Here is a 26,237-nt window from a genome sequence, read left to right as displayed (position 1 = left end):
AAAAGCATTGGTAATGCTTATCAATTCCTTCTGGTATGTATCAACTTAGTCTCACTTCCATATACTTGTCCCACTGGCATATTCTCTTTTTTCTAACCACACAGTCTAATCTCAAGCAAGGCTGATACAAACCAAAACTATTTCTAATTCCCAAAGGATAGTTTATGGCAGCAATACCTTTATAGTCTGGTTACAAGAAAGATACTAATGGCCTTTTTTCCCTAACAGTCACTCTGGCTAATGGTATTAGAATACTGGGCTCTTGACACTTCTACTACTGGCAGTAGGTATCAGGTAATTTAAAAAGTCGGTCTCTACTACAGATTAAAAAAAAAAAAAAGATAATCTCCAAATTAAAGCATTTACACATGTAGGGGCACCTGGGTGGCTCAGTTAAGTGTCTGCCTTCAGCTCACGACATGCTCTTGGGGTTCTGAGATCAAGCCCTGCATCAAGCTCCCTGCTTGGTGAGGAATCTGCTTCTCCCTCTCCCCTCTGCCCCTCCACCATTTGTGCTCTCCCTGCCTTCCTCTCCAATAAATAAATTTTTTAAATGTATACACATAGAACTGTCTAAAGATGTGCATGTGGTACCTCCTCTCCTCTCTGTAATTCTGAGGTGAACCACTCACAGCTCATCCTAGCAGAGCACATCCAGTCTTTTGTAAAGTGTGTGAATCTTCCCTACCTACCCGCGCCCCTCATTGAGATAGAATTCATAGATAATGAAATTTGCCTTTTTAAAGGAGCATTAAGTGGCTTTTAGCATATTCATAACTCGGCACCATTTTTAAAAACTAGTCTTTCTCTATTGAATGGTCTTGGCATCCTTGGCAAAAATCAACTGATTGATAAACCCATAATGTAAGAGTTTATTTCTGCTCTTTCAATTCCATTCTATTAATTCATATACTCATCTTTATGCCAGTGCCATGCTATTCCTGGAGCTTTATATACTAAGTTTTCATATCAGAAAGTTTAAGTCTTCCAACTTTGTTCTGTTTCAAAATTGTTTTGGCTATTTTAAGTCCCTTCCTTTCCAATATGAATTTTAGGATGATGTTGGCAATTTCTGCAAAACAGGCAGCCATAATCTTGATAGGAATTACCCTGAATCTACAGATTAATTTGGGGAATACTGTCATTTGAGTAATCTTTTAACCCATAACATTGTCTCCTAATCCAGGAATATAAGATGTCTTTCTACTTCTCAAGTTCTTTAATTTCTCTTAATAATGTTTTATAGTTTTTAGTATACAAGCCTGATACTTATTTTGTTAAATGTTACTGAGTATTTTATTATTTGACACTATTGTGAATAAAATGGTCTTATAGTTTCATTTTTCAAGTTGTTCATTGCCAATGTAATAGAAATGCAATTGATTTCTTATGTTGATCTTGTATCTTACAATCTTGCTAAATTTATTTACTAGCACTAATAATAGTGTAGGCTCCAACACAGAGTTGAAACTCAATTCTGGAATCAAGACCTGAACTGAGACCAAGAGTTAGACACTTAACTGACTGAGCCACCCGGGCACCTCCCCCCATTTTTTTTTAAGTAGGCTCCATGCTACAAGTTGTACATGTACTCTTGAGGCTATATTAAAAAAAAATCATGCTATTGATAACTAAAGATATTTTACTTCTTCCTTTACAACCTAGATGCCTTTTATTCATTGCTTTCAACTAATTATCCCAGTTACAACCTACATTACAAAGGTGAATACAACTGTCAAGAGGGGTCATCCTCGTCATGATCTTAGGGGAAAAGCTTTCATCTTCAGCTATTAAGTAGGTTAGCTTTTTCATGGATGCCCTGTATCAGGTAAAAGATGTTCTTTTCCATTCCTCACTTATCAATCTAGTGTCTTTATCATGAAAGAATGTTGAATTCTGTCACATTTTCTGCACCTATTAATTTGATCATGTGGCTTTTGTTGTTTGTTCTGATATGGTGTAGCATATTTACTGACTTTTGTATATGAACTAACCTTACACGACAGGGATAAATCCCACCTGGTTATGGTGTATGATCTTTTTTGTTATATTTTGCTGGATTAACTCCACTAGTACTTTGTTTAGGATTTTTGCATCCACATTCATAAGGAATATTAGTCTATAGGGTTTTTTTTTCTCTTTGATGTCCAGTGTTGGTATCAGGGTAACTATGGCTTTATAGAAGGACTTCAAACATGTTCCCACCTTACATTTTGGAAACGTTCATGAAAGATTGGTCTTAATTCTTATTTTCTTAAAGAATTTATTTATCTGACAGAGAGGACAAGTGGTGGGGAGGGGCAGAGAGAGAGAGAAGCAGACTCCCTGCTGAGCAGGAAGCCCAATGTGGGATTCGATCCCAGGACCTGGAGATCATGACCTTAGCTGTAGGCAGATCCTTAATTGAGCCACCCAGACACCCTGTAATTCTTCTTTAAATATTTGTTAGAATTCACCAGGAAAACTATCTGGAACTGGGCTTTTCTCTATAGAAGTTTTGTTTTAATCCATCTCTTATGAGTATATTCAGATTTTCTATTTAAGGTGATTTTTTTTAAAGTAATCCTCTACACTTACACGCAATGTGGGACTTGAACTCATAACCCTGAGACAAGAGTTGCATGCTCCACCAACTGAGCCAGCCAGGTGCCCTTTGAGAATCAGTTTTAATAGTCTTTCCATGAGTTTGCCCATGTCATCTCTATTATCTAATGTGTTGGCATATAATGTTTCATGGTTTTTCTCTTACAATCTTCTATAAACGGTAGTAATGTTCTTGTTTTCATTCCTAATTTTAATAATCTGAAGCTTGTCTCCTTTTCCCTGGACAATAAAACTAAAAAGTTTGTCAGTTTTGTTGATGCGTGTAAAGAAACAAACTTTTGGTTTTGCCGATTTCCTCTATTGCTTTTCTATTCCCTGTTTCATTTACTTTGGCCCTAATTTATTTCCTTCTACTTATTTTGGGTTTAGTTTTCTGTTCCTAGTTTCTTATGGCAAAAGTTTAGGTTATTGGTTTCAGATCTTTCTTTTTAACAGAAGCATTTGTAGGTATAAGTTTTCCTCTAGGCACTGCTTTAGGGGCAATCTCTAAGTTTTAGTATATTGGGTTTCCATTTTCATTCATTTAAAAATATTTTCCAATTTCCCTTATGATATCTTCCTTGACCAAGTGGTTATGAGTATGCTGTTTAATTTCCACATACTTTTAAATTTCCAACTCCTTTATGGTAGTGATTTCTAATTTCATTCCAGCATGGCCTGAGAACACACTTTGTATGCTTTCAACTATTTTAAATTTATTAAGACTTGTTTTATGGCTTAACATAAAACATACTTTATAGTCCCTCCTAGAGTATGTTCATTTGTGCATTTGAAAAGAATGTATATCTGTTGAGTGGAACATTCTCTAGATTTTACAGGTCTCGTTAATTTACAGTACTTTTCAGGGCTTCTTAGTTTGTCTCCTAATTGTTATATTATTGAAAATAGATGTTGATGTTTGCAATGATTATTGTTGAGCTGTATCTTCCCTTCAATTCTGTCATTTCTGCTTTATGTATTTTGGGGCTCCATCGTAAGATGCATATATATTTATAACTGCCATATCTTCTTTTTTTGTCATATCTTCTTAAAGGACAGACACTTTTATCATTATAAAATAACTTTTTTGTCTCTACAGGCAACTCTGTCTTTAAGTCTATTTTGTCTGGTATTCATATAGTTACTCCAGCCCTTTTTTTGGTTCCTGTTGCATGGGAGGTCCTTTTACATTCTTTTGCTTTCAACCTACTTATACCTAAAATTTTTTTTCTTGTAGACATTATACTTCAATCATGGTGGTTTTTGGAGTTTTTTTGTGTGATTTTTTTAATCCATTGTGTCTATATGTCTTTTTAATGGACATTGTTTGATCCATTTATATTTAATGGAATTACTGGTAAATTAAGATTCATATTTGCCAGTTTGCAATGTATTTCCTTCATGTCTAATATCTGTTCATTCCTCTATTCCTAAACTACCATCTTATTCTGCATTAAAAGGATATTTGTTAGTGTATCATTTTGTCACTTATCATTTATTTTTTTGAGTTACTTATTTAGCAGCTGCCCTGGGAATTACAATTAACATCTTCACTTCTAACAATCTAGTTCAGATAAATACCAATTTCAGTAGTACACAAAAACTTTGCTCCTACATAGTTCCATTATTCCTGCCCCCCTTTGTCCTGTTCTCAAATTACATCTATATTGTATAGCTCTTAATCCTGATTTCTAATTATTGCTTCATGCAGTTGTCTTTTAAATAAGAGAGTATGGAAAAAAGAGAGGTAAAACTTACATCTATACTCTCTTTAAAATTTATCCATACATTACTTTTACTGGCACTCTTATTTGTTTGTGTGATTAGAATTACTGTCTGGTATCCTATCATTTTAGCCTAAAAGACTCTTCAGTACTTCTCATAGAACATATTTGCTAGTGATAAGTTTTCTTGGCATTTGTTTATCAGGAATATCTTAATCTCTCCTTCAGTTTTTTAAAAAATATCTTTATTTATTTATTCATGAGACACACACACACAGAGGCAGAGACACAGGCAGAGGGAGAAGCAGGCTCCATGCAGGGAGCCCAATGTGGGACTCCAACCTGGGACTCCAGGATCACGCCTTGGGCCGAAGGCAGGCACCAAACCGCTGAGCCACCCAGGCTCATTTCATTTCTTCATTTTTGAAGGATACTTATGCTAGATATAGAATTCTTGGTTGACAGTATTTTTCTTTGGGTATTTATGTCATCCCACTGCCTTCTGGCTTCTGTGGTTCCTGATGAGAAATCAGCTGTTAATCTTGCACAGTCTCAAGGTCAGAGATGAGAACTCAGGGCCTTCTAAGGTTTTTTCATAAGCATATGTACAGCTCTGGACCCTATACTTAGACCTACACTACTACTATATGGCCTTCTAGAATCCTAGAAATATGTTAGAGCTTTTCAAAGCCCCTATGTAAATATTATCCAAGATTTTTCCGTTGAAATTTTTTAATAATTTGTTTGTCATAACTATTATCATTGCCTCAGAGAGCTGTAATGGTAAACAATCAACATTTGATTTTTATTTTTGTTTAGTTTTTGTTTTCCTATTTTTTATTTCTTACAAAGGCTCCTAGGAAAAGGCTGTTTGTACTGAGCAAGATCTTAGGTCAGATAAAGATAAGCTTTGAGAATGTCAATTTCTACAGACCTATTGGGTAGAATAATGGCAATTCTCTTATAATGGAGCTTTGGTGAGTTTCAACCCTGTTCTACCCCCAGTGACTGTTAGAATGAATAGCTGCTGATTTTCACCCTGACTGTAGGACTCTTGATTTTCACAACCACCAGGGAGGCAGGAAGAAGAGGATGGGAATAGGGAAAGTTGAAATAATGTCATACTCATTATTACCAACATTTAAGCATTTTTCTTGAACATTCCTCAGATTGGTGTACATACACTCTGGCTTAATTTCCATAGTTGTGAAAAAGTTGATTTTGACAATTTCTGAAAGTATTCTCATTGTTTCTATATAAGACAATATTCAGAGGTCCTTACTCTGTCATTACCAATGATGTCACCTTTTTTTTTTTCCCCCAAACCCTTAACCACATTATCACCATTTGAAGAGGATAAGCATGAAAGAAGCAGCCACAGTAAGGTAGGGCATGAAGGTTAAAAATGGAAAAATGCTGAGAAAAATACCTTGAAACAAATACAAATGGAAACATAACATCCTAAAACTTATGAAATACAGCAAAAGTAGTTCTAAAAGGAAGGTTCTTAGTGATAAATGCCTACACAAAAGACAGAGATCTCAAACAACCTCCCTTCCTCAGACAACTAGAAAAAGAAAAAACACCACCAAAAGTTAGAAGGAGAGAAGCATATAGCAAAGATCAGAGAAGAAATAAGTTAAATAGAGACTAAAAGGTAATAGAGATGACTGATGAAATTAAGAGCTGATTCTTTGATAAGATAAACAAAACTGACAAACAAGTTAGCTGGAATGACCAAGAAAGAGTGGGCTCAAATAAATAAAGTCAGAAATGAAAGTGAAGACATTGTAACTCATATCACAGAAACAGAAGGGATAATAAATGACTATGAACAAGTATACACCAACAAAATCAGACAACACAGAAAAAAATGAATTCCTTAGAAACATACAACCTACCAGGAACCATAAATAAATAGAAAATCTGAATAGACCAATTACTAGTAAGCAGAATGGATCAGTAATCAAAAACCTCCCAAGAAACAAAGTATAAAACCAGATGGCTTCACTGATAAATTTTACCAAATATTCAAAGAGTTAATACCTAGCCTTCTCAAATGCTTCCAAAAATTGAAAAGGAGGAAAAACTTCCATTTTATGAAGCCAGCAGTACCCTGATACCAAACCTGACAAGGATACCACAAGAAAATTACAGACCAGTATCTTTGATGAACATAGATACAAAATCCTCTACAAAGTATTAGCAAAGAATTAAACAACACATTAAAAAAAATCACATTATCAAATGAGACTTATTCCAGGGATGCAAGGATGATTCAACATCTGCAAATCTATCAGTGTGACCCACCAGACTGAAAAATAAAGGATGAAAATGATATGATCATCTTAATAGATGCAAAAAACTCCAATATTTGACAAAATTCAATATCCACTTGTGATTAAAAACTCTCAACAAACTAGATATAGAAGAAATGCACCTCAATATAATAAGGGCCATATATAACAAGCCCACAGCTAACATCATACTCAACAGTGAAAGCTAAAAGCTTTTTCCCTAACAAGACAAGGCTGCCCACTCTCACTTTTATTCAATATAGTACTAGAAGTCCTAGCTACAGCAATCAGACAAGAAATAAGTCATCCAAATTGTTAAACTAGTAGTAAAATTCACTATTTGCAGATGACATACTATATATAGAAAATCCTAAATATTTTACCAAAAACTATTATAATAAATGAGTTCAGTTAATTGCAGGATACAAAATTTATATGCAAAAATTGTTGGCATTTCTACACACTAGTAATGAACTATCAGAAAGAGAAATTAAGAAAACAATCCTACTTACAATTGCATCAGAAAGAATAAAATACCTAAGAAGATTTCAAACTATATCACGAAGCTATAGTAATCAAAACAGTATGGTATTTGCATTAAACAGATACATAGATAAATGAAACAGAATAAAGAGCCCAGAAATAAACCTCCGCATATATGGTCCATTACGACAAAGGAGCCAAGAATATACCATGAGGAAAGCACAGACTCTTCAATAAATGGTCTTGGGAAAACTGGACAGCCACAGGCCAAAGAATGAAACTCAACCACTGTCTTATGCCATATACAAAAATTAACTCCAAATGAATTAAAGACTTGAATGTAAGACCTGAATCTGTAAAACTCCTAGACAAAAACATAGGTTGTAAGCTCCTTGACAACAATCTTGGTGAATATTTTTTGGATCAAATGCCAAAAGTAAAGGCAGCAAAAGCAAAAACAGGTGAGTGAGACTACATGGAAATAAGAAGCCTCAGCCCAGCAGAGGAAACTACCAGCAAAATAAAAAGGCAACCTACTAAATGTGAGAAAATATCTGTAAATCATATTTCTAAGACAGTTATATCCCAAACACATAAAGAACTCATATAACTCGATAGCAAAAAAACCAGAACAATATGACTTAAAAATGAGCAGATGACCTGAATACACATATTTCGAAGAAGACATGCAGATGGCCAATAGACACATGAAAAGATATTCAATTATCACTAACTATCAGGAAAGTGTAAATCAAAACCACAATGACCTATCACTTCACACATGTTAGAATGGCGAGTATCAAAAAGATAAGAAATAACATTGTTGGCAAGGGCATGGAGAAAAGGGGACCCATGAACACTGTCGGTAGGAGTGTAAATTAGTGCAGCTGCTATGAAAAACAGTATATTTTAGAGATTCCTCAAAAAATTAAAAATAGGGATCCCTGGGTGGCGCAGCGGTTTAGCGCCTGCCTTTGGCCCAGGGTGCAATCCTGGAGACCCGGGATCGAATCCCACGTCGGGCTCCCGGAGCATGGAGCCTGCTTCTCCCTCTGCCTGTGTCTCTGCCTCTCTCTCTCTCTCTCTCTCTCTGTGACTATCATAAAAAAAAAAAAGTTAAAAATACCATATGATCCAGCAATACCACTTCTGAGTATTTATAAAAGAAAAATGAAAAACGAACTCAAAAAGATATATGCATGACCCTCCCCTCCCCACACATTCATTGCAGTATTACTTACAGTAGCTAAGGCACGAAAGCAACCTAGGTGTCCTGTGATGGATGAATTTGGATAAGAAGATGTGGTATATATACACAACGGAATATTATTCAGCCATAAAATAGAAGAAAATTTTTTGCCTTTTGCAAAAATGTGAACTCTGGGTACATCATGCTAAATGCAATAAGTCAGAAAAAGACAAATGCCAAATGATTTCACTTACATGCAAAATCTAAAAAAAAAAAAAAAAATCAAACTCACAGATCCAGGGAATACACTAATGGTTGTCAGAAGTAGGCAGGTGGAGGGTGGTCAGAAGGTATCAATTCTCAGTTACAAAATAAATAATTCCTGGGGATGGAATTACAGCATAGTGACTAGAGTTAATACTATGTTGTATATTTGAAAGTTAGTAGAGCAGAACTTAGTTCTCATAACAAGAGAAATATTTTTAACTATATGTGGTGATGGATATTAACTAGAAAAACTGTGGTGATCATTTTACGATATATACAAATGTTGTACACCTAAAACTAGTATATGTCAATTATATCTCAATTTAAGAAGTAGAAAACTATACTTAAGTACTTTTTTTTTCATAATCTTGTACCTTTCAGCCTTGTCATCTGAACTATCCAGCTGAAAAACAGATATGTTAATAGTGTTTCGGGAATAATTTTCACTATACTTAAATCAGACATAGAAAGCAAAAAAGAGGGCTGTATAAAAAGAATGTGTCCTTTATTTATTGACTATCACCTCTAAATTGCCATTATTTCATGTAAAGGCTTAACTATAGATTTTCACGATCCTAAGCCTGAATACTCATGTGCCATGCATGCTCCTAGGGGGCAGGGAGAAATATAGTTTTCCACACTTATGTCCAATTATACCTTAGAATGATTTCTTTTTTCTAGTACCAAAAAGGAATGAAAACACATGGCCTGGCTGTTAAATGGATTTGTTAAACTGCTCCAGAATATGGATTGAAACTTTATGATCGCTTCAGGGTAAACCTTATTTTTTTTTTTTTGGTCCATTTTTTTAAACTCCTCAAAGCCATTTAGCAATCATTGTTCTTTGTGGAAAAAATAAAACACTTTTTATTTCTAAGACGTATTCTTTATTTAGTCTATAACAATTCATTTAAATCTTTACTCTGAAAAGAAATCATCACAGAAACCTAAATCTTCTAAGGAAACCATCAGGATGCTGAATCAGAATGGAAAGAATGAAAGATAAATTAAGAAGGCTTAATTAACTGAATACCAAAAATATCCAGGACAGATTTTTTTTTTTTTTTTGGTAGGCTGGTAGCAGAGAACTAAGACATGCCTAATACCGAAGTTTAGAAGGGGAAGTGGTTCTATTGGCTCAACAGCCAGAAAGACCCTGAAAGGAAATGAAGCACTTATGTATGTTGAGTATGGCACAATCAACAAGGTTGACAATGTCTGAGTAAGAATCAGGGTCTCATGCTTTATGTTACCATGAGATTTTCTGTTTGACTAGTACTCACTACCATGAGTACTACTACTGAATGTGCCACAAAGCCATTCTATTCTAACCCAGGAAATACAGCAAAACAGGAGAAGGTATCTATATTCCTATTCCTCAAACCCAGCACATGCATGTAAAATAATTTTTTAAATAACAGAAAATAATGAGTTAACAAGGATATGGAAAAATTGGGACTCCTATGCATTGCTGATGGGAATGTAAAATGATGCAGCCAGTCTGGAAAAAAGTATAGTGGTTCCTCAAAAAAAAAAAAAAAAAAAAAAAAGAAAAGAAAAGAAAAGAAAAGAAAAGAAAAGAAAAGAAAAGAAAAATCAAACGTAAATTACCATATATATGGTCCAGCAATGTCACTTCTGGGTGTATACTCAAAAGAATTCAAAATCGTGACTTAAACAATTATTTGTACACTCATGTTCATAGCATTATCCATAAGAGCCAAAAGGTAGAAACCCAAATATCCATCAATGGATGAATGGATAAACAAAATGTGGTTTATATATACAAGAAAGTATTATTCAGCTTTAAAAAGGCATGAAATTCTGACACATGCTATACAGCATGGATGAACCTTAAAGATACCATACTAAGTGAAATAAAAAGGACACAAAGAATGCATAATTCCACTTACATGAGATACCTGTAGGGTCCAATTCATAGAGGTAGTAACGTTTGGGGGTTTTGTTTTATTTTGTTTTTATTCATGAGAGAGAGAGAGAGAGGCAGAGACACAGGCAGAGGGAGAAGTAGGCTCCATGTGTGGGACTCGATCCTAGGGCTCCAGGATCACACCCCGAGCCAAAGGCAGACACTCAACCACTGAGCCACCCAGGCGTCCCGAGGTAGTAGATGTTTGTTACCAGGGATGGGGGTAGGGGGTGGAGGGTGAGGGATTAGTGTTTCAGGGGCACAAAGTTACAGTTTGTGATGATGAAAAATATATGGAGATGGACAGTGGTGATCACTGCATAACAATGTGCATGTACTTAATACCACTGTGTACTTAAAAATAGTTAAAATGGTAAATTTTATGTTAAGTACATTCTACCACAATAAAAAAAAAAAAAGACGAAACTTGCATTCCTAGTGAGTGCAGTCTTTTAGATCATTGGTGGGGCTCTTCAGTTGTTATAATTTTAAAAACTCCTCTCCTGTGCTCAAATCCTCTTCTTGTTTGATCCATGGAAGTGTTTTCAATGAAAAAAATTTTATTGAACTTTGTCTCAAACTTTTTCAGGACAGAGCTATCTGACCTCCTACCTCCAGAGGAGATTCAGTGGGTGGCCAGGCAGGAGACCACATCTGTGAAGGACGATAAAGAGCCACAGGAAGAAAGGGGAGAGGAGCTTCTGACCACTGACACCAGCCATTCTTACTTCTAGTTGCACTTTATCATCACTTCAGACTTAAAAAAAATAAAAATACAGACACACCTGCACACTAGGTGCCACACCCAGAGATTACGGTTTAACTGATCAGTGATGAAGTTATGTTTTCTCAAAGCTCTCCATGTAATTCTGATGTGTAGCCAGGTTGGGACCCACCAAATTAGACACCCCAAAGCTCTCCTTAGAGAGTTCTCTGGAGTAGAGCTCAACATCCCCTTTTTAAAAATCTCACCACTGAGAATAATGGCAGGGGTGGTTGGACGGCTCAGCTGCTTAAGTATCTGCATTCAGCTCAGGTCATGATCCCAGAATCCTGAGAGGGGAGCCCTGAGTTGGGCTCCCTGCTCAGTGGGGAGTCTCCTCCTTCCTCTCCCCCAGCCCCTCCACCCCCCACCCCACCCCCACCCCCTACTCGTGCTCTCTCAAATGAGTAAATAAAATCTTGAAAGAAAGAAAGAAAGAGAGAGAGAGAGAGAGAGAAAGAAAAGAAAGAAAGATGGCAATTAGGGCTCAGAAGGAATAAGCAGCTGTAAAACTTTTAATTTTGATAATCCTTATACCAGAAGTATAGTCAAGTCAGAATTCACGAATTTAGCGAACATTTACTCAAGCTACTCCTGTCAGGGACTGTGCTGAGGCTGGAGCCATGGGTAGAAGAGCTGAACCCTCTCCCAGGGGAGCTCAGGACTCCACTAGCAGAGGAAGCCCAGGGCAGACAGGACACCAAAGTAAGCGCCACCTTGAGGACAAGTGCATAAGCAGAACGTGGGAACAGCATCTATGCTGGATGGAAAAATCAGGAAAAACTTCCCAGAAAAAGCTATCCTTATACTATTAATGAGTCTTGAAAGGGGACTAGAAAGTAGTGAGGCAAACCTGGGAAGATAAAGTGACATCCCCTATTCTGGAAGACAGTGTGTGCCACTCTGGATTATCCTGAGCCCATGAGCACAAGGCAATGCTTGGCTGACCTGGTGGTTGGTCACGGTGAAGCGATTTGAATGAGGTGGACTCAGTGCAGAGTGTCTGGGGTTGGGGGATACGGCTGCTCAAGGGGCCCAAGAACGGCAGCCAAGTTCAGCTTCTGAAGCCAGTGCAGAGACGTGTGTGCCAGTCACGGCAACCAACTGTGTGCCAAGCAAAACCGGCCCATGTGCCGGCCCCAGGTAACTGAGCAGAGCAACAATCCTGGATTCTTATTTGTACTAATAAACTGCCTCTTTAATAGACTCCAAGTGAAAACTGCATATCCAGATGCTCTCCCACAAGCTCTTAGCAAAGTCAAGGTGATAAAAAGGGACATGTCTCCCTTCTTGTGACCTGATTACAAAGTGTGAGAACTACTCTTTGAAATCCTTCCCCGTGTGCCATCAGTAATTAGGAAATGATTTTTCATCTGGGAAATTATGAAAAGGAGCATATATCTTATTCTCAGCAGCTTTCTAATGATCTTTTGTTTCACTTTTCTCTTATTGATCAGTCTCTTTTTAGAGTATTTTATCTAAAGCAAGGGCCAGCGTTTATCTCCATATGCCATCATGCATGCTGAGTTAGTTCACTGAATGATAATGAGCACAAGTCCCAGCCAGGAGAGAAGTGAAGTCCATCATGAGCCCAAAGCAAAGAGTTTGTATGTTCTTAAGTATTACACCTTCAAGAATGATCTGAAATAGCTCTCCGTGGTGAGAATTCAAACACTGATAGAACAGCAGGAACTTCTGCAGTATCTGTTCTCATTTCAACCTCACCATAACCCAGAAGGCAGGTGGTCTGATCCCTAATCTATAGGTGGGGAAACAGCTAGTACGGCCTGTTGTGCCCCAGGGGAGCCTGGGCAGCAGCGACGCCTGTGCCCCACAGCTGCTGTGGAGATCTGGCCACCACGGTCATCGGCCACACACAGCACTGGGCCAATTCCCCTGGACGAACGTGGGAGCCACCTGAACCCAGATGACAGGGGAACACAGACACAGTCTGACCTTGCTTCTTGGTGAAGGGACCAATCATTCAGGTGCCTACAGTTGTACCCAGTGCTCTGCATCTGATGTCTTACTCTGTGAGGAATTCCATTTCCTCTGTTCTGTGGATGAAGAACACAGGCTCAGAGATCAAGAGCTCAGTCACCTGGTTGTGAGCTGTGAGCAGACGAGATGGGATTCAAAGCCGAGTGGGCATGCCATCTCTGGAGACACACAAAACCTGAGCAGGATCACCATGCAACCCTGGACAAGTGACTTCGAGTCCTCAGCCTCCCATTTTCCTTATATTTAAAGGAGGAGGATAATACCAGCACATCCCTTGCAGAACTGAGTAAAGATTAAACAGGAAAGCACCACAGAGCATCTAAGAACGCCTGGTTCCTGGTAAACATGCCTGATACTCAGGAAACAATAATCGCGAGGTGTGCTGGGCTTCCCAGGTAGAAGGAAAAACTTCTGATTTTCAAAATTCTTAGTTCTAAATGCTTTACTCACTGAAATTTTGAGGGATACCGCTCCACTTCCACCAAGCCCTACTTGAACAAGGCCACCCCACCCTCAGCTACCCCAGAAAAGTCCCCTGATTATGAGCAACAGGTGCACAGGCACTCCTTACCCCACACGCCCACCTTAACCCAGCATAGATACAGTATGTGTAGAGAGAACATGTTGTTGAGGCCACTGAACACCTGCAAGTCTCTAGAATGCAATTCACTCTGGAAATAGATATGAAATGGGCAACAGGTACCCTCACACTCCACCCCTCCCTCCATGGTGCTCTAAGTTCTTGGGACAGAATCACCAGGCCCCAGCAGCTGTAATTCTGTCCCAGAGAACCCACACACCACTCCAGTGATGGTCACACTGCACCAACCTAAGGACAAGTCCCAAGTCAGTCCCCAGACCCTGCACTGAAAGGCACCATACAATACATTGTCACTTTACTAAAAACAGTATTTTTTATCTTCCTTATACAAAGCAGTCATGCATTGAAAACAACACATTTAATTTACAAATGGCCTCAAACTCATTACCTCTCTTTTTTATTGGTTAAGATTTATTTGAAAGGAGGGGGTAGGGAGAAAAAGCACATGCAAGTGAGTGCAAGCAGTGGGAAGGGTAGAGGCAGTGGGAGAGAATCCCAAGCCAACTCCCTGCTGAGTGTGGAGCCCAGACAAAGTCTCAACCCCAGGACCCTGAGATCATGACCTGAGTCAAAACCAGATTTAGGACGCTCAACCAACTGAGCCACCCAGGTGCCCCATACCTCCCTTTTCTTGCAGTATTTATATTCATGAAGCAAAGTAAAACATTGCCAATTTGGGCTATGCTTGTTTGGCTTTTTTGATGATCATTTGGTCTGAATGGGGCTGATGTTTACTCTTATGTTATCTACCAAGAAAGGGTTTACCAAGTAAATTAATCCAGACAAAATTCCTTGTCAATAAACATGAAGAGAAAGACGGCCCGGTACAACTGTTATTTCCCAAGGGCCCAAACTTCACAACCCTCCTTAAGGACACACACCCACAATGAATCCAGAGCCTAGAAATTTGTCAAGGAATGTGAATTAGTTTCCTAATATGAATATTCCTATTTGTCACTGGTGATTCTGGTTAACAGAATGTTCTCATTACCTGAAATCACCATATACTTCTGTATTTAAGTTACAATTCCCATCAGTCCCCAACTCAGAAATTTCACAAATCCTCCAATAATCCACAGAAATGCAGGCAATTTTTTTTTTTTCAAATTTCTATTTCAGCAACCAAATCTCACAGACTGACCCAAGCTTGCCTCTCCTCGAAGAGCCACACATACCCTGGGGTTTGCTGTTCCCCAAACTTGCCCTGACCTCCCAGGTGCTACTTCCATGATGCCTTTCCCAAACTGCCCTCAATAGCAGTTCTCTTTTCTCTTAAAATATAAACCCCAAACATTCCATTCATACCTCATTTTCTATCTCATGAGACAGTAAGTGATATATTTATCCTAACTATTCTCTGCTAGATACAAAACTACTTGGGGGCAGGGGCCGTGTTCTCCCTACAGGCTCCGTGCAGCCCCAAGGTTAGTAGGTGTGTATAGGATTCAGTCCGTGGTGCTCCCGCCACACTATTCATATTCAGCAGCAGGTCAGCCCCCAACAAGCAGCCCCTCCTCCTGCCCGGCTCTTGGTTTCCTTGCTCACCTCACCTCCTCAGTAAGAATAAGAGCTGATTCTGCCAAGGTGAACTTGTCCATCTAAGAGTCTCACCACCACCCCCACCCCCCATTTCATCTCCTTTGGTACTTCAATACATCTCTTCTCTCCAAACTTCAACTTCTCTTCTTTCATTAAAGGAAAACAAAAAAGCAGTTCTACCCCTTGAACCTGTTACCATCTCTTCCCTTCTCAATCCTGACACATTTCTTGAAGGAGTTGTTCTGGCCCTCCTGCCTCTTAGTGGTGCTCGCCACCCCCACCACTGCACCCACCATTCACTCGACATCCCCAGAGGTCTCTTCTAAATTATGGATCTGATTTTCATTTTACAAAGGGCCCTTTACATCTCTAGAAACTACTGTATCCTGGAAAAGCCATAGGGATGGAGAAGTTAGGTGTCAATAGAAAAAGTATAAATACAGTGGCCTACATACAACCTCGATCTTTAGAATCAAGGCTTGCCAAAACTCATGTCACCTTGGAAACCATCCCATCCATCCTCTTCCTTACACATATCTCCTCGCAGCCCTCCTAGCTACTTATTTCCAGGACATCCTCTGTAATCACTGTCCTGCCCAAATGGAACCTCCTCAGTCCTTTCATGGAGAGAACTTCCTTTTCCTCATTGTTCTACGGGAAATCTAACTTTCCTAGCACAGTCCTGCCAACCTCTTACTCCTCTTCAATTCAGGCCATCCATTCTCCCAAACATCCCTTGTTCCAGGGAACAGCCTACAAGGTCCTAATTGCTACCAACCATCCTCATGACACCATCCACATGCTGCCGGCTCTCACACTCCCACACTAAGCACCTTCCTCTTTCACGTCCAGGACGAGAGACAGCCAACAATCAAATTCGTGACTCACCCAGCACTTCCCTCTGCTCCCTTCCCTGGCTCTGCTCCCTGCCGCCACTTTGGAGGACTGAGCCCTGGGATGCCATCTGTGGGAGCTCATCTAGTTCCAGAGCTTCAACGCTCCCATATCCGCAGGACTCCAGGCCCGGAAACTAAGAGTCCTCTCAGACTTCTCATCCCTCTCTATAATCCACACAGGAGAAACGATTTCATCCCTTTACAATCACATCTCATTTTTAGGAGTCATGAAAACATCAGAGAAAAAGCTGAAAGTGACCCTGAGACATCACCTCATGTCCCCTTTGCTTTTATGCATGAAAGCATTAGTAAAACAGGGATGTGATAGACACTCTTCTTTATGATATGAAAGTTATCCTTTTTGAGCCTGTGGTATGAGATTAAAAAAAATCTCTCAAGTCTTTGTGCCTAGTTCTTGGCAAGGAACTTACAAAACCTTTAGCTTTTCCTGAGGGATGGGAGTGACTTTGTTATGCTAATGAGGTGGCTGCAGAGGGTCCCCAGATAGCTGCACCATGGGGGCTTGGTTACTGGAAAAACCAAACACATGATCAGAGGGTTGGAACGCGGGGCCATGTGGGGCCATGCTGACCTCTGGGGATAGAAGCAGGAGACTGAGTTCAATTGTGTGGCCAATGATTCCATCGATCATGCCTACAAGATGAAACTAACTAAAAACTCTGAACACAGAGGATCAGTGGAGCTTCCCAGGCTGTGAACACATTAATGTGCTGGGAAGGGGATATATCCCGATTCTCGATTCTCGGAGAAACGGCACAGAAGCTCTTTGTTCTCTACCAGACCTCACCCCAGGTGTCTCTTTGTGTGGTTGGTCCTAATTTCTATTTTCTGTAATAGGACTGTCAGAAGTAGAGCATTATCCTGACTTTTGTGAGTCTTTGTACTAAACTATCAAACCTGAGAGAAAAACAACAAATTGATAGCTAGTCAGGAGTGTAGTTGGCCTGCGGACCCCCCCAAGTGTTGCTGGTTAAGCAAGGGTGGTTATGCGGGGACTGTACCCTCCAGCCCGTGGGGTCTCAGCTAACTCTGGGTGGCTATCGGCAGAGTTGAACAACAGTGCACCCGGCTGGGGTTTTACTGGAAGAGTCCCTACTGTTCGCCAGGCACTCAACTGGGAACTCAGCTGCATATACCATCATCAAGGGAGCCCAGTGCCCTGCCTGCCACCTCTCAGAGTTAAGAATAAAGTGCACACACATGTTGAGAATTCAAAATAAATATCGCAGCCTTTCGTTCCGAATTTGAACAAGTCTACACCTCCCGGCAAGGCTCAAGATTGCTTTAAACTCAGTTCTTTCAAGAAATGGTTCTTATTGACATCTCCCTGGAAGTGGCCAAAGTGAGGCTGTCACTTGAAAATAACACCCAGACTTCAAAAGAGAGCTAAAAACTCTGTGTGGAGTGCCTTGCTGTGGCCAATAAGAACTAGCCGGCGGGGCGGTCACATGCCTGAGGCGGAGGAACAGAAGCGCGAGGCTCTATTCCTCCGTCTCACTGGCTTGCCAGGGCAGGGTGGCCACCAACCACCTGCGGAAGCCACCTGAATGCTGCTTCCAGGGCAAGGACTGCACCTAACACTCTCCTAAGTCATCTTGTGGGTGGTTATTTAACTTTTTTTTCCAGTAGTAATTAGAAAGTTTCATTTAACTGTCCCAAAGTGCAACAGAAATAATCTTTACTTCTGCCATTAACAACACTGTGCATACAAGATAATTCCAGAACAATGTTTCCTGAGTGCAAAAATTGTACCTGCAAAGTCCAATATGGCAAAATAAAGACAGACACAGAGTCAAACTCCCTGAATGACGTGAAACATTACAGTTCCAATGTCTGATACTCAAATAAGCTCCTAGTGATGAGCTGGCTGGGACTGGACAGAAATACAGGCAGGACAGACCCTGAGGGGCTTCCAGTTAATGTGCTCACCACTCCCACAGCAGGACAGCTGAGGCAGGTGCCCTGTTGGTTAAGATGCGTGTTTCTTATCAGCTTGTGGAAATCCAGAAGAGGCCCAGGCTCTCTTGCTTCCTGAGCAGCGCTTCCCTGACTGTCCAGAGGGCAGCAGGAAATTGGGCTTCTGGCTTCTCTCTCCCCCTGGAGGCTGTGAGCACACTTAACTTAAAAAAAAAAAAGTAGGAAGTACCATTTGTCCACGAATGTCCATGAGGTCTTTCCATTCCCCTCTTCCCACAGAGAAAACATGAATCTTATGTGAAATGTAAACAAACGTATGAATTTTCAAGCTTTAGAATGAGAACAAACTCCCTCCAAATCAGAATCATTATCTGATCAACCAAATCACTCTCACTTAAAGGCTTCCAAAAATACTAATAATTTACTGAAAACTAATTTGCAAAGCAAGTTCCTGTGTGAAGAAAATAACAACGTGGCAGAAGTTGTTTTCTTAGAGACAAAAATTTTATTCCTATTTTGAAACAAGGATAATTAAGAAATGGGTCAATCATTCATATTTTATTATAGTTCTTATGTTTTGAAAATATACTGAAATGCTTAGAAATAGCCAAACATCAGTCATGTCATAGAGTAAAGCTTCCCAGAGAATTAAGCAGTAAAAAAGATATCAAATATCTTGTCACAGGCCAGGCTATAAAACCTGTGTCCCTTTCTTGAATTTTAGGTATATCTATTTGGATCCAAATTCTGGGGGAAATCAATGCAAATACTCAGTGGGTTTACTGGATACTTGATCATCTATGTAAAAGTTCTGACAACAAAATTCAGGAAGACTTGTCTATGTTGTCCTCACCTGGAAGCTGCCTTGCAGGGTTATAGGCAGAGATCCTATGTGTAAGGAGACAGGTCTGCAGGGCTTGTGGTGAAGCAAGGCTCTGGGAAGGGTCAGGCCCCAACACTATCAGCTGCTGCTTTAGTGCTCACAAATCCTCACTCAGGAACCAGGGACCAGGGCTTCTCTTTGAGCTTCCCAGGGATGGAAGCCAGGAGAAGGGAGTATACATTAGAGAAGACCTCAGTGGTCATTCACGCTACACCTCATTCTACACATGGGGAAACTAAGTTCTGGGAAAGCAAAAGACTGTGCCTGATGTTCTTGAAGTTTCCTGCTCCAAGTCATACTTCCTCTCAAAAAGAAACCAGATTTTCAAAAGACCCATTAAGGTCAGCCTTATAATTTTTGAGCCCTGAATTCACATTTGATTGAGGAAAGGCTTCTACTGGGAATCCTCAGGGCCTTCCAAGTAGGGCTGACCTAGTCTTTATCTGCTTTCGGGTAAATGGTTTGGTGGAGACGCCAGCTGAGCTCTGAGGCTGCAAGAACTGAAGACCAAAGCGTAAGTAAGGTTCATGTTGAAGAGATCAGAAAACAGAGGAAAGCCCAGGATAGGGTGACCAGTGAGTGGTAAGAGCACCAAACTGTCCCTGAGGTCAGAGACCATGACACACATTTCCATAAAACTGGCATGTTTCTTAAATGTTTTTTTTTGTTTGTTTGTTTCTTAAATGTTGAGTACAAATATCTGAGTTTGTCTCCTTCCCTGATGCTGTGGAACAGATCCACCACAGTGCTGTGCACAAGAGCTTCCCCCAACTCTTACTCCTAGCATCCTTCATAATCTTGCTCCCTCAAATTTATAGGATTGTCAGAATAAAAGTGATGAATCCAGTTCAGAATGCAGCCTTCATCCCATCAGAATTCTGAGTATCAAAATTTTGATGGCAGTCGGGAAATACACACAAAAGATTGGCCAAGCACAGAATGACAGACAGAGCTGTGTCCCAGAGGTAAAGACAGATTAATTTTGAAGCTTTTCTGCCTCTATCTTCTAGGTTATAAATGTCAGTGATTTGTCTTGCCTCTAAGCTTCATGTTTTAAACTGTACCCTTCCATGGTTACCACAGGCATTGTTTTATATAACCTATAGAAAATGAGTCACTATTTTTTTTAAAGATTTTATTTATTAATTCATGAGAGTCACAGAAAGGCAGAGACACAGGCAGAGGGAGAAGCAGGCTCCATGCACGGAGCCCGATGTGGGACTCGATCCCGGGGTCTCCAGGATCACGCCCTGGGCTGAAGGCAGATGCTCAACCACAGAGCCACCCAGGCATCCCACGTGTCACTTTATGATAATGTAGCATTTTAGGATTTGTGGACTACTGCAGGCCTTACTCAATTCAATGGGTTGGCCAGAGAATAAAAACTTATTTGGGGAGGGCAGGGGCAGAGAAAGAGAATCTTAAGCAGGTTCCACACTCAGCATGGAGCCTGACCTGAGGCTCTATCTAACAACCCTGAGATCATGACCTCAGCCAAAATCAAGAGTCAGACTCTTAATCCACTGAGCCACCCAGGTGCTCCAGGGAATACAAACTTTAAGACAGTTATTCTCAGTTGTTAAATGTTTGAAAAACTAGAAATCTGATTTATGTTTCAGCTATTAAATGTCTCAGTAAGCACCAAATTTATCAATAAGCATTAAAATGATCAGCTTGTCAATTTCACATCATTACTAGATTTATCAATAAGCATGTGATAAAACCGAAACCAACTGGACTCTAGAGAGAGGCACCAAAAGGTGCAAGCAGCAGCCCCTGTGAGGCAGGTCTAGCTCTCGCCACTGACCCAGCAGTCAACCCAGCCCCTGGCACATACGGGCTTGCAGGGATGGCTGCAGCCGCATGGACAGCTGACAAAAATGGAACAGGATGAGCATTTTCTAATCACCCACAGAGTCCATTTCTACTTGAATTAATCAAAAGGCCTGTTTTGAAGGTTTACTTAGGTAGTTTATCAGCTGAATAGGATACGATCTAGGTTTATAACCCAAGGGGCCTTTCAAAGCCTCCTTCCTCATGCTGCCGTCATAAACAGGACTGCTGGGAGAACGATCGATCGGGGAGGAGCGAGGGCCACCGTCCCCACCCTCACCTGCCATGTCGATGGCGAAGGGCCTGTCTGCTCTCCAGCCGGTGTACCAGCCCACGACCTTGCCGTTCTCCACCAGCGGCCGCTCGTAGCGCCGCCCGCCCACCAGGCCCACCGGCCAGACGGAGACTTTGCGGGTAGTTCGCATCTAGAAGAGGGGAAAAGAGACGTGCTTTAAGTTTCCTTAGGGAACACAGCTTGAAGGGAGGCCAGAAATGCGAACCACAGAGGAGAAATGGGGTGGGGTGGGCGGTAGATTCTCAAAAGCTGAAGGTTCCAGACAGAACCCCGTCCCGGCAGACTGTGCCCAACTCTCGGCTGCGGCGCCGTCCGCCACCCTCTGCCACGAGCCAGCTGGTGGCTCCAGGCTTAGGAGAAATAAAGTGGGCGTCAGTGTCTGAACATCACCGAGGTGAAGCTAAGCCGTGACCCTCAAAAATATTTTCTACCTGTTCCAAAGTGGAATCTTAATATTTTGCACCTTCAGAACTGAGAGTGTTGACTTCCCTTTAGGAAACTTTATTGCTCAGTAACAGCGAAAATTTCACTCAGAGAAGCCACAGGAGTTGCCTTTCTATGAATTTTTTATTTGTACAGACACAGAAATAGCGGCTGGGGGTGTTAATAAAGGCATCCAGGGACAGAACAGGTATCAGGCATTCTCCAGAGTGACAAAAAGAGAAACCTACCTTACATTCTGCCTTTCAAGGGAAATTGGGCCCAAACAGAGGAGAGGACACGTCATGCAGGCAGCCGGGGAAGCTGGCCCTCTCCCAGCACTCAGTGTAGTATCTGGGGAGTTCTGGGTAAAGACAACCCTCAAATGAAAGTTATTTGCTGGATTTCTTTAAGGGGAAAGACATGTTCATGACAAAGCTTCCTGATACTGGGCAGCATTCTGGGGAGACACTACCATCACCACCACCTTTAAGACACGTGTCAAACAGGGCCATAGGCAGCCCACATGACACCTTTGTGCAAACTAGAAGCTTCCCTTTTCCCAGGGCACACACCTATGCAGGGGCCTGTGGCTTGGCCCTTAAAGCACAGGCTGATTTCAACTCCACTCGCCCTCTCAGCTGGGGGTGTCCTTGGGCATAACCTATATAACTGCATTTGATGGGCCTGTTGTAATGACAATTTCAACACCAAAGGTTTTTTTTTTCCCCCTCAACACCAAAGCTTTGTCTTTTATCTGCTATAGAACAGGGTCGTGATCAGTTAACCAATGGTTAAAATAATGATTATCAATCGGGTTTTTTTATGAAAGAAAAATTATATACTTGGGAAATATTTTCAAATATAATTCACATGAAAAGTCTTATTAATAAAGAGTAAAAATAACTAGAAGCTTCTATTTGCCAGGCATTCCAATTTCACTTATTAATTTCCCACCTGACTCCAGAAAGAAGATTAAAGGGCATGAAACATTTCAGGTAATAAAGATCTCACCGTATTAGTCTTCCACAAATTTGGAATTATTTTTATAATCTATTACTTTCTCAGTAAATTAATCTCCATTACCTTGTGCTCATACTAACTTATATGATGATTTTTAAAAAGTCTTACTAAGGCATAACTAATTGGAGGAAAGAGTTAATAGTTCTGAGACTGCTAAGAGACTTGCTTAGTAGGCTGGCCCTTGGCTGGCATCTGGGAACCTGGCTTTTGAAACAGTCTCTATACTGATAAAGTTGTTTTGCCTCCCTGGGGGCACTGAACACCTGTTTTCCTTTTGGGAATCCGAAATATTAGAGGGCAGGAGGTGCCTATGTGATCAGCCCCCATAAAACATTCTGAATGCTCAATGTTACATGGGCTTCCCAGGGCATAAATATTGCACATCTGTAGTTACAGTTTTGCTGTCAGAGAGAAGATGTGCTTGTGTGATCCCTCAGGGGAGGGGAAAAACACAGAAAATCTGCACATGGATTCTTCAGACCCTTCTTCCTGGTGTCTTTTTCCCCTCACTGGTCTGGCTATGTATCCTTTCTGTGTCACTATAATAAATCTAAGCCACAAGTACGACTATACGCTGGGTGCTAAGTGTCCTAGTAAATCACAAAATGTGTGGCTGATCTTAGGGGAGCCCTGAAAGAATAAAATGAAACTTTTAAAGTGTAAAATTTGATACATTTTGATACATGCACATAGCCATGAAACCATCACCACAATGATGAACAGATTCATCATCCCCCAAAGTTCCCTTGTGCTCATTTTTTAATCCCTCTCTCCCATCACTCTCCCCTCTCCACATCCCCAATCCCCCTATCTTCTCATCCCCTATACCACGGAACTCCTGGTCTATGCATTAGTTTGCATTTCATAGAATCGCATATAAATGGAATCATACGGTGTATACACGTATTTTCATTTGGCTTTTACTCTGTACAACCATAAAGATTCATCCATGCTATAATGTTGTGTTATCAATAGTTAATTCCTTCAAATTACCAAAGAATATTTTTTTGTATGGATGTGCCACAGATTGTTCTTGTTTTTATCTATTTGCCTGTTGACAGACATTTGGGCTGTGGCAAACTTCTAGCTATTATAGATGAAGCTGCTGTGAACATCTGTGTACATATGAACTTCACTTTTTTTGGGGATAGATATCTAATGGAATAGCTGGATCACATGGTATGTATATATTTAACTTTTAAAGAAACTGCTAAATTATTTTTCAAAGTGGTTGCACCATTTTACATTCTGACTAGCAGTGTATGAGAGTCTCAGTTACTCCACATCCTTATCAACATGTGTTGTGGTCAGTGTTTAATTTTAGCCATTCTAATAGACATTAGGAGTTTCTTGTGCTTTTTTTAAAATTTTTTTTTTAATTTTTTTATTTTTTTTTTATTTATGATAGTCACAGAGAGAGAGAGAGAGAGAGAGGCAGAGACACAGGCAGAGGGAGAATAGGCTCCATGCACCGGGAGCCCGACGTGGGATTCGATCCAGGGTCTCCAGGATCGCGCCCTGGGCCAAAGGCAGGCGCCAAACCGCTGCGCCACCCAGGGATCCCAGTTTCTTGTGCTTTTAATTTGCATTTTTCTAGTGACTAACGATGTTGATGTTGACTATCTTTTCAGGTGCTTATTTGCCATCCATAATCTCTCCTTCATTGAAATACTGTTCAAATTTTTGCCTATTTTAAAAACTATTTTCTTACTATTGAGTTTGGAGAGTTATTTATATATTCTGCATAAAAACTCCTCAGATGATTTATGATTTGTAAGTTTTTATGATTTAATATCTATAATAAATGTTTTATATTTATGACTTATATTTTATCCCATTCTGTGGCTTATAATGTTCATTCTCATAATAATGTATTTTGAAAAATAGAACTTTTAATGTTGATAAAGTCCATCCAATTCATCAATTTGTTCTTTCGTGGATCATGCTCTTGATGTTGTATCTAAAATCTCTGCCTAACTCAGGGGCATCTGGGTGGCTCAGCTGGTTAAGTGACTGTCTTGCTTTCAGCTCAGGTCATGATCTCAGAGTCTTGGGATTGAGGCTCCCCACCCCTACCCCTGGCAGGCTCTGCGCTCAGCATGGAGTCTGCTGGAGGTTTATCTCCCTTTCCCTCTGCTCCTCTCCTTTCTTGTGCACATGCTCTAAGATAAATAAATCTCAAAAAATAAAATCTTTGCCTAACTCAAAGTTATGAGTTTTCTCCTCTACAAGTATTACAGTTGTAGGTTTTACATTCAGGTTATGGTCTATTTTGATTTGTGAGTATGGTATGAGAGACTAACTGTGCCACCCAAGCACCCCTGAAGTTATTTTCTTTATCCTTCCTTCCTGCATTTGGATATCCAATTGTTCCAGCCACAATATGTCAATGGACATTCAGAACAACTGAACTGTCTTTAACGCTTTGTCAAAAATCAGTTGCCATGTATGGGGGGATTTATTTATGGATATTCTCCTCTAACCTGCTGGTCTAGTTGGTGATCTTAGTGCTAACACCCTGTCCTGATTTACTGTAGCTTTGTAACAACTCTGGTCGTCACACAGCATTTGTTCTTCTTCATCGAAGTTGTTTTAACTGTTTTAACTCCTTTTTTTCTTTCCATATGAGCTTCAGAGACACTTTTTCCATTCGGGCAAATTTTGACTGGGATTGCATTAAATCTATATGTCAATTTGGTGAGAACTGATACTTAACAAAATCAAGTCTTCAAACCCACAAACATGATTCAGATTTTTAATTTTCCTCAGCAATGTTTTTGCAATTTAATTCTTGAATCAATATTAACATTTAATGTTTTGTGTCCTAGGTCTTCTCCATTGGTGAGGGGAAAAAAAAAACCCCAGAAAATTTACTAAAATTTCCACAGAAATAGAGCCCTCTCCCCAACTCACACCATCTTCAAACTCCTGTTCCCTCCCATGCTGCAGAAAATGTAAGCATTTCTATTTTTTTTGTCTTATGTATCAAACATGCCAAAACTATGAAGAAACTAAAATCTAATACATGTATTTTTCTTAAATTGACACATGGCCTTATATCTATCTATAAGGCACTAAAAATAGTACTGTTCTTGATATTTTCGTAAAATGTCTATGATTTTTCAGCTTGTAAATTGCTTTTGCCCTAACTTTCTAAATCTCCTAAACACCGGTCAACAGAACCCACCTCAGCCTTGTGTGTCCTCTTGAAAATGCCTAGGTTGTGCCCTGCATACACATCAGGGGCCAGAAAATTCTTGATAAACACCAGGTAGTAAGTGAAACATGGACCACGTGTAATAAGCAGTGTGTGCCTGTGCAGCACAAGGGATAAGCTCACAATCAGGAGAAGCAGACAGACCATAAACAAACAGAAGTTAAAAATGCTTTTGAAATAGGAATGGAGAAATCATTAAGGAGAATAATAAACCACAACTGTGAGACCACGAGAGTAAGGGAATTAAACATAGCTGAGCACGTCTTGTGGCAGCCTTTTCACTTAAGCTGAGCCATGAAAGACATGTAGGATTTGGCCCACAGACTTCAGAATAGCCTCAGGTTCTAGGTAACGA

General features: G+C 40.2%; 1 protein-coding gene across 1 annotated transcript in view; it reads right to left on the bottom strand.

Moving 5' to 3' along the window:
* Positions 1-26,237, bottom strand: part of B3GAT2 (beta-1,3-glucuronyltransferase 2) — a 79,453-nt gene that overhangs the window by 5,017 nt on the left and 48,199 nt on the right. Inside the window, exon 2 of the mRNA XM_072832427.1 lies at positions 21,208-21,352. Within this exon, the coding sequence (XP_072688528.1) occupies positions 21,208-21,352 (145 nt within the window). The remainder of the gene's footprint in view (positions 1-21,207; positions 21,353-26,237) is intronic.

Source organism: Canis lupus, chromosome 7 (assembly GCF_048164855.1).
Source record: "Canis lupus baileyi chromosome 7, mCanLup2.hap1, whole genome shotgun sequence".
NCBI classification, from domain to species: domain Eukaryota; kingdom Metazoa; phylum Chordata; class Mammalia; order Carnivora; family Canidae; genus Canis; species Canis lupus.
Note: the sequence above shows the minus strand (reverse complement) of the source record. Positions and strands in the feature narration are given on the sequence as shown.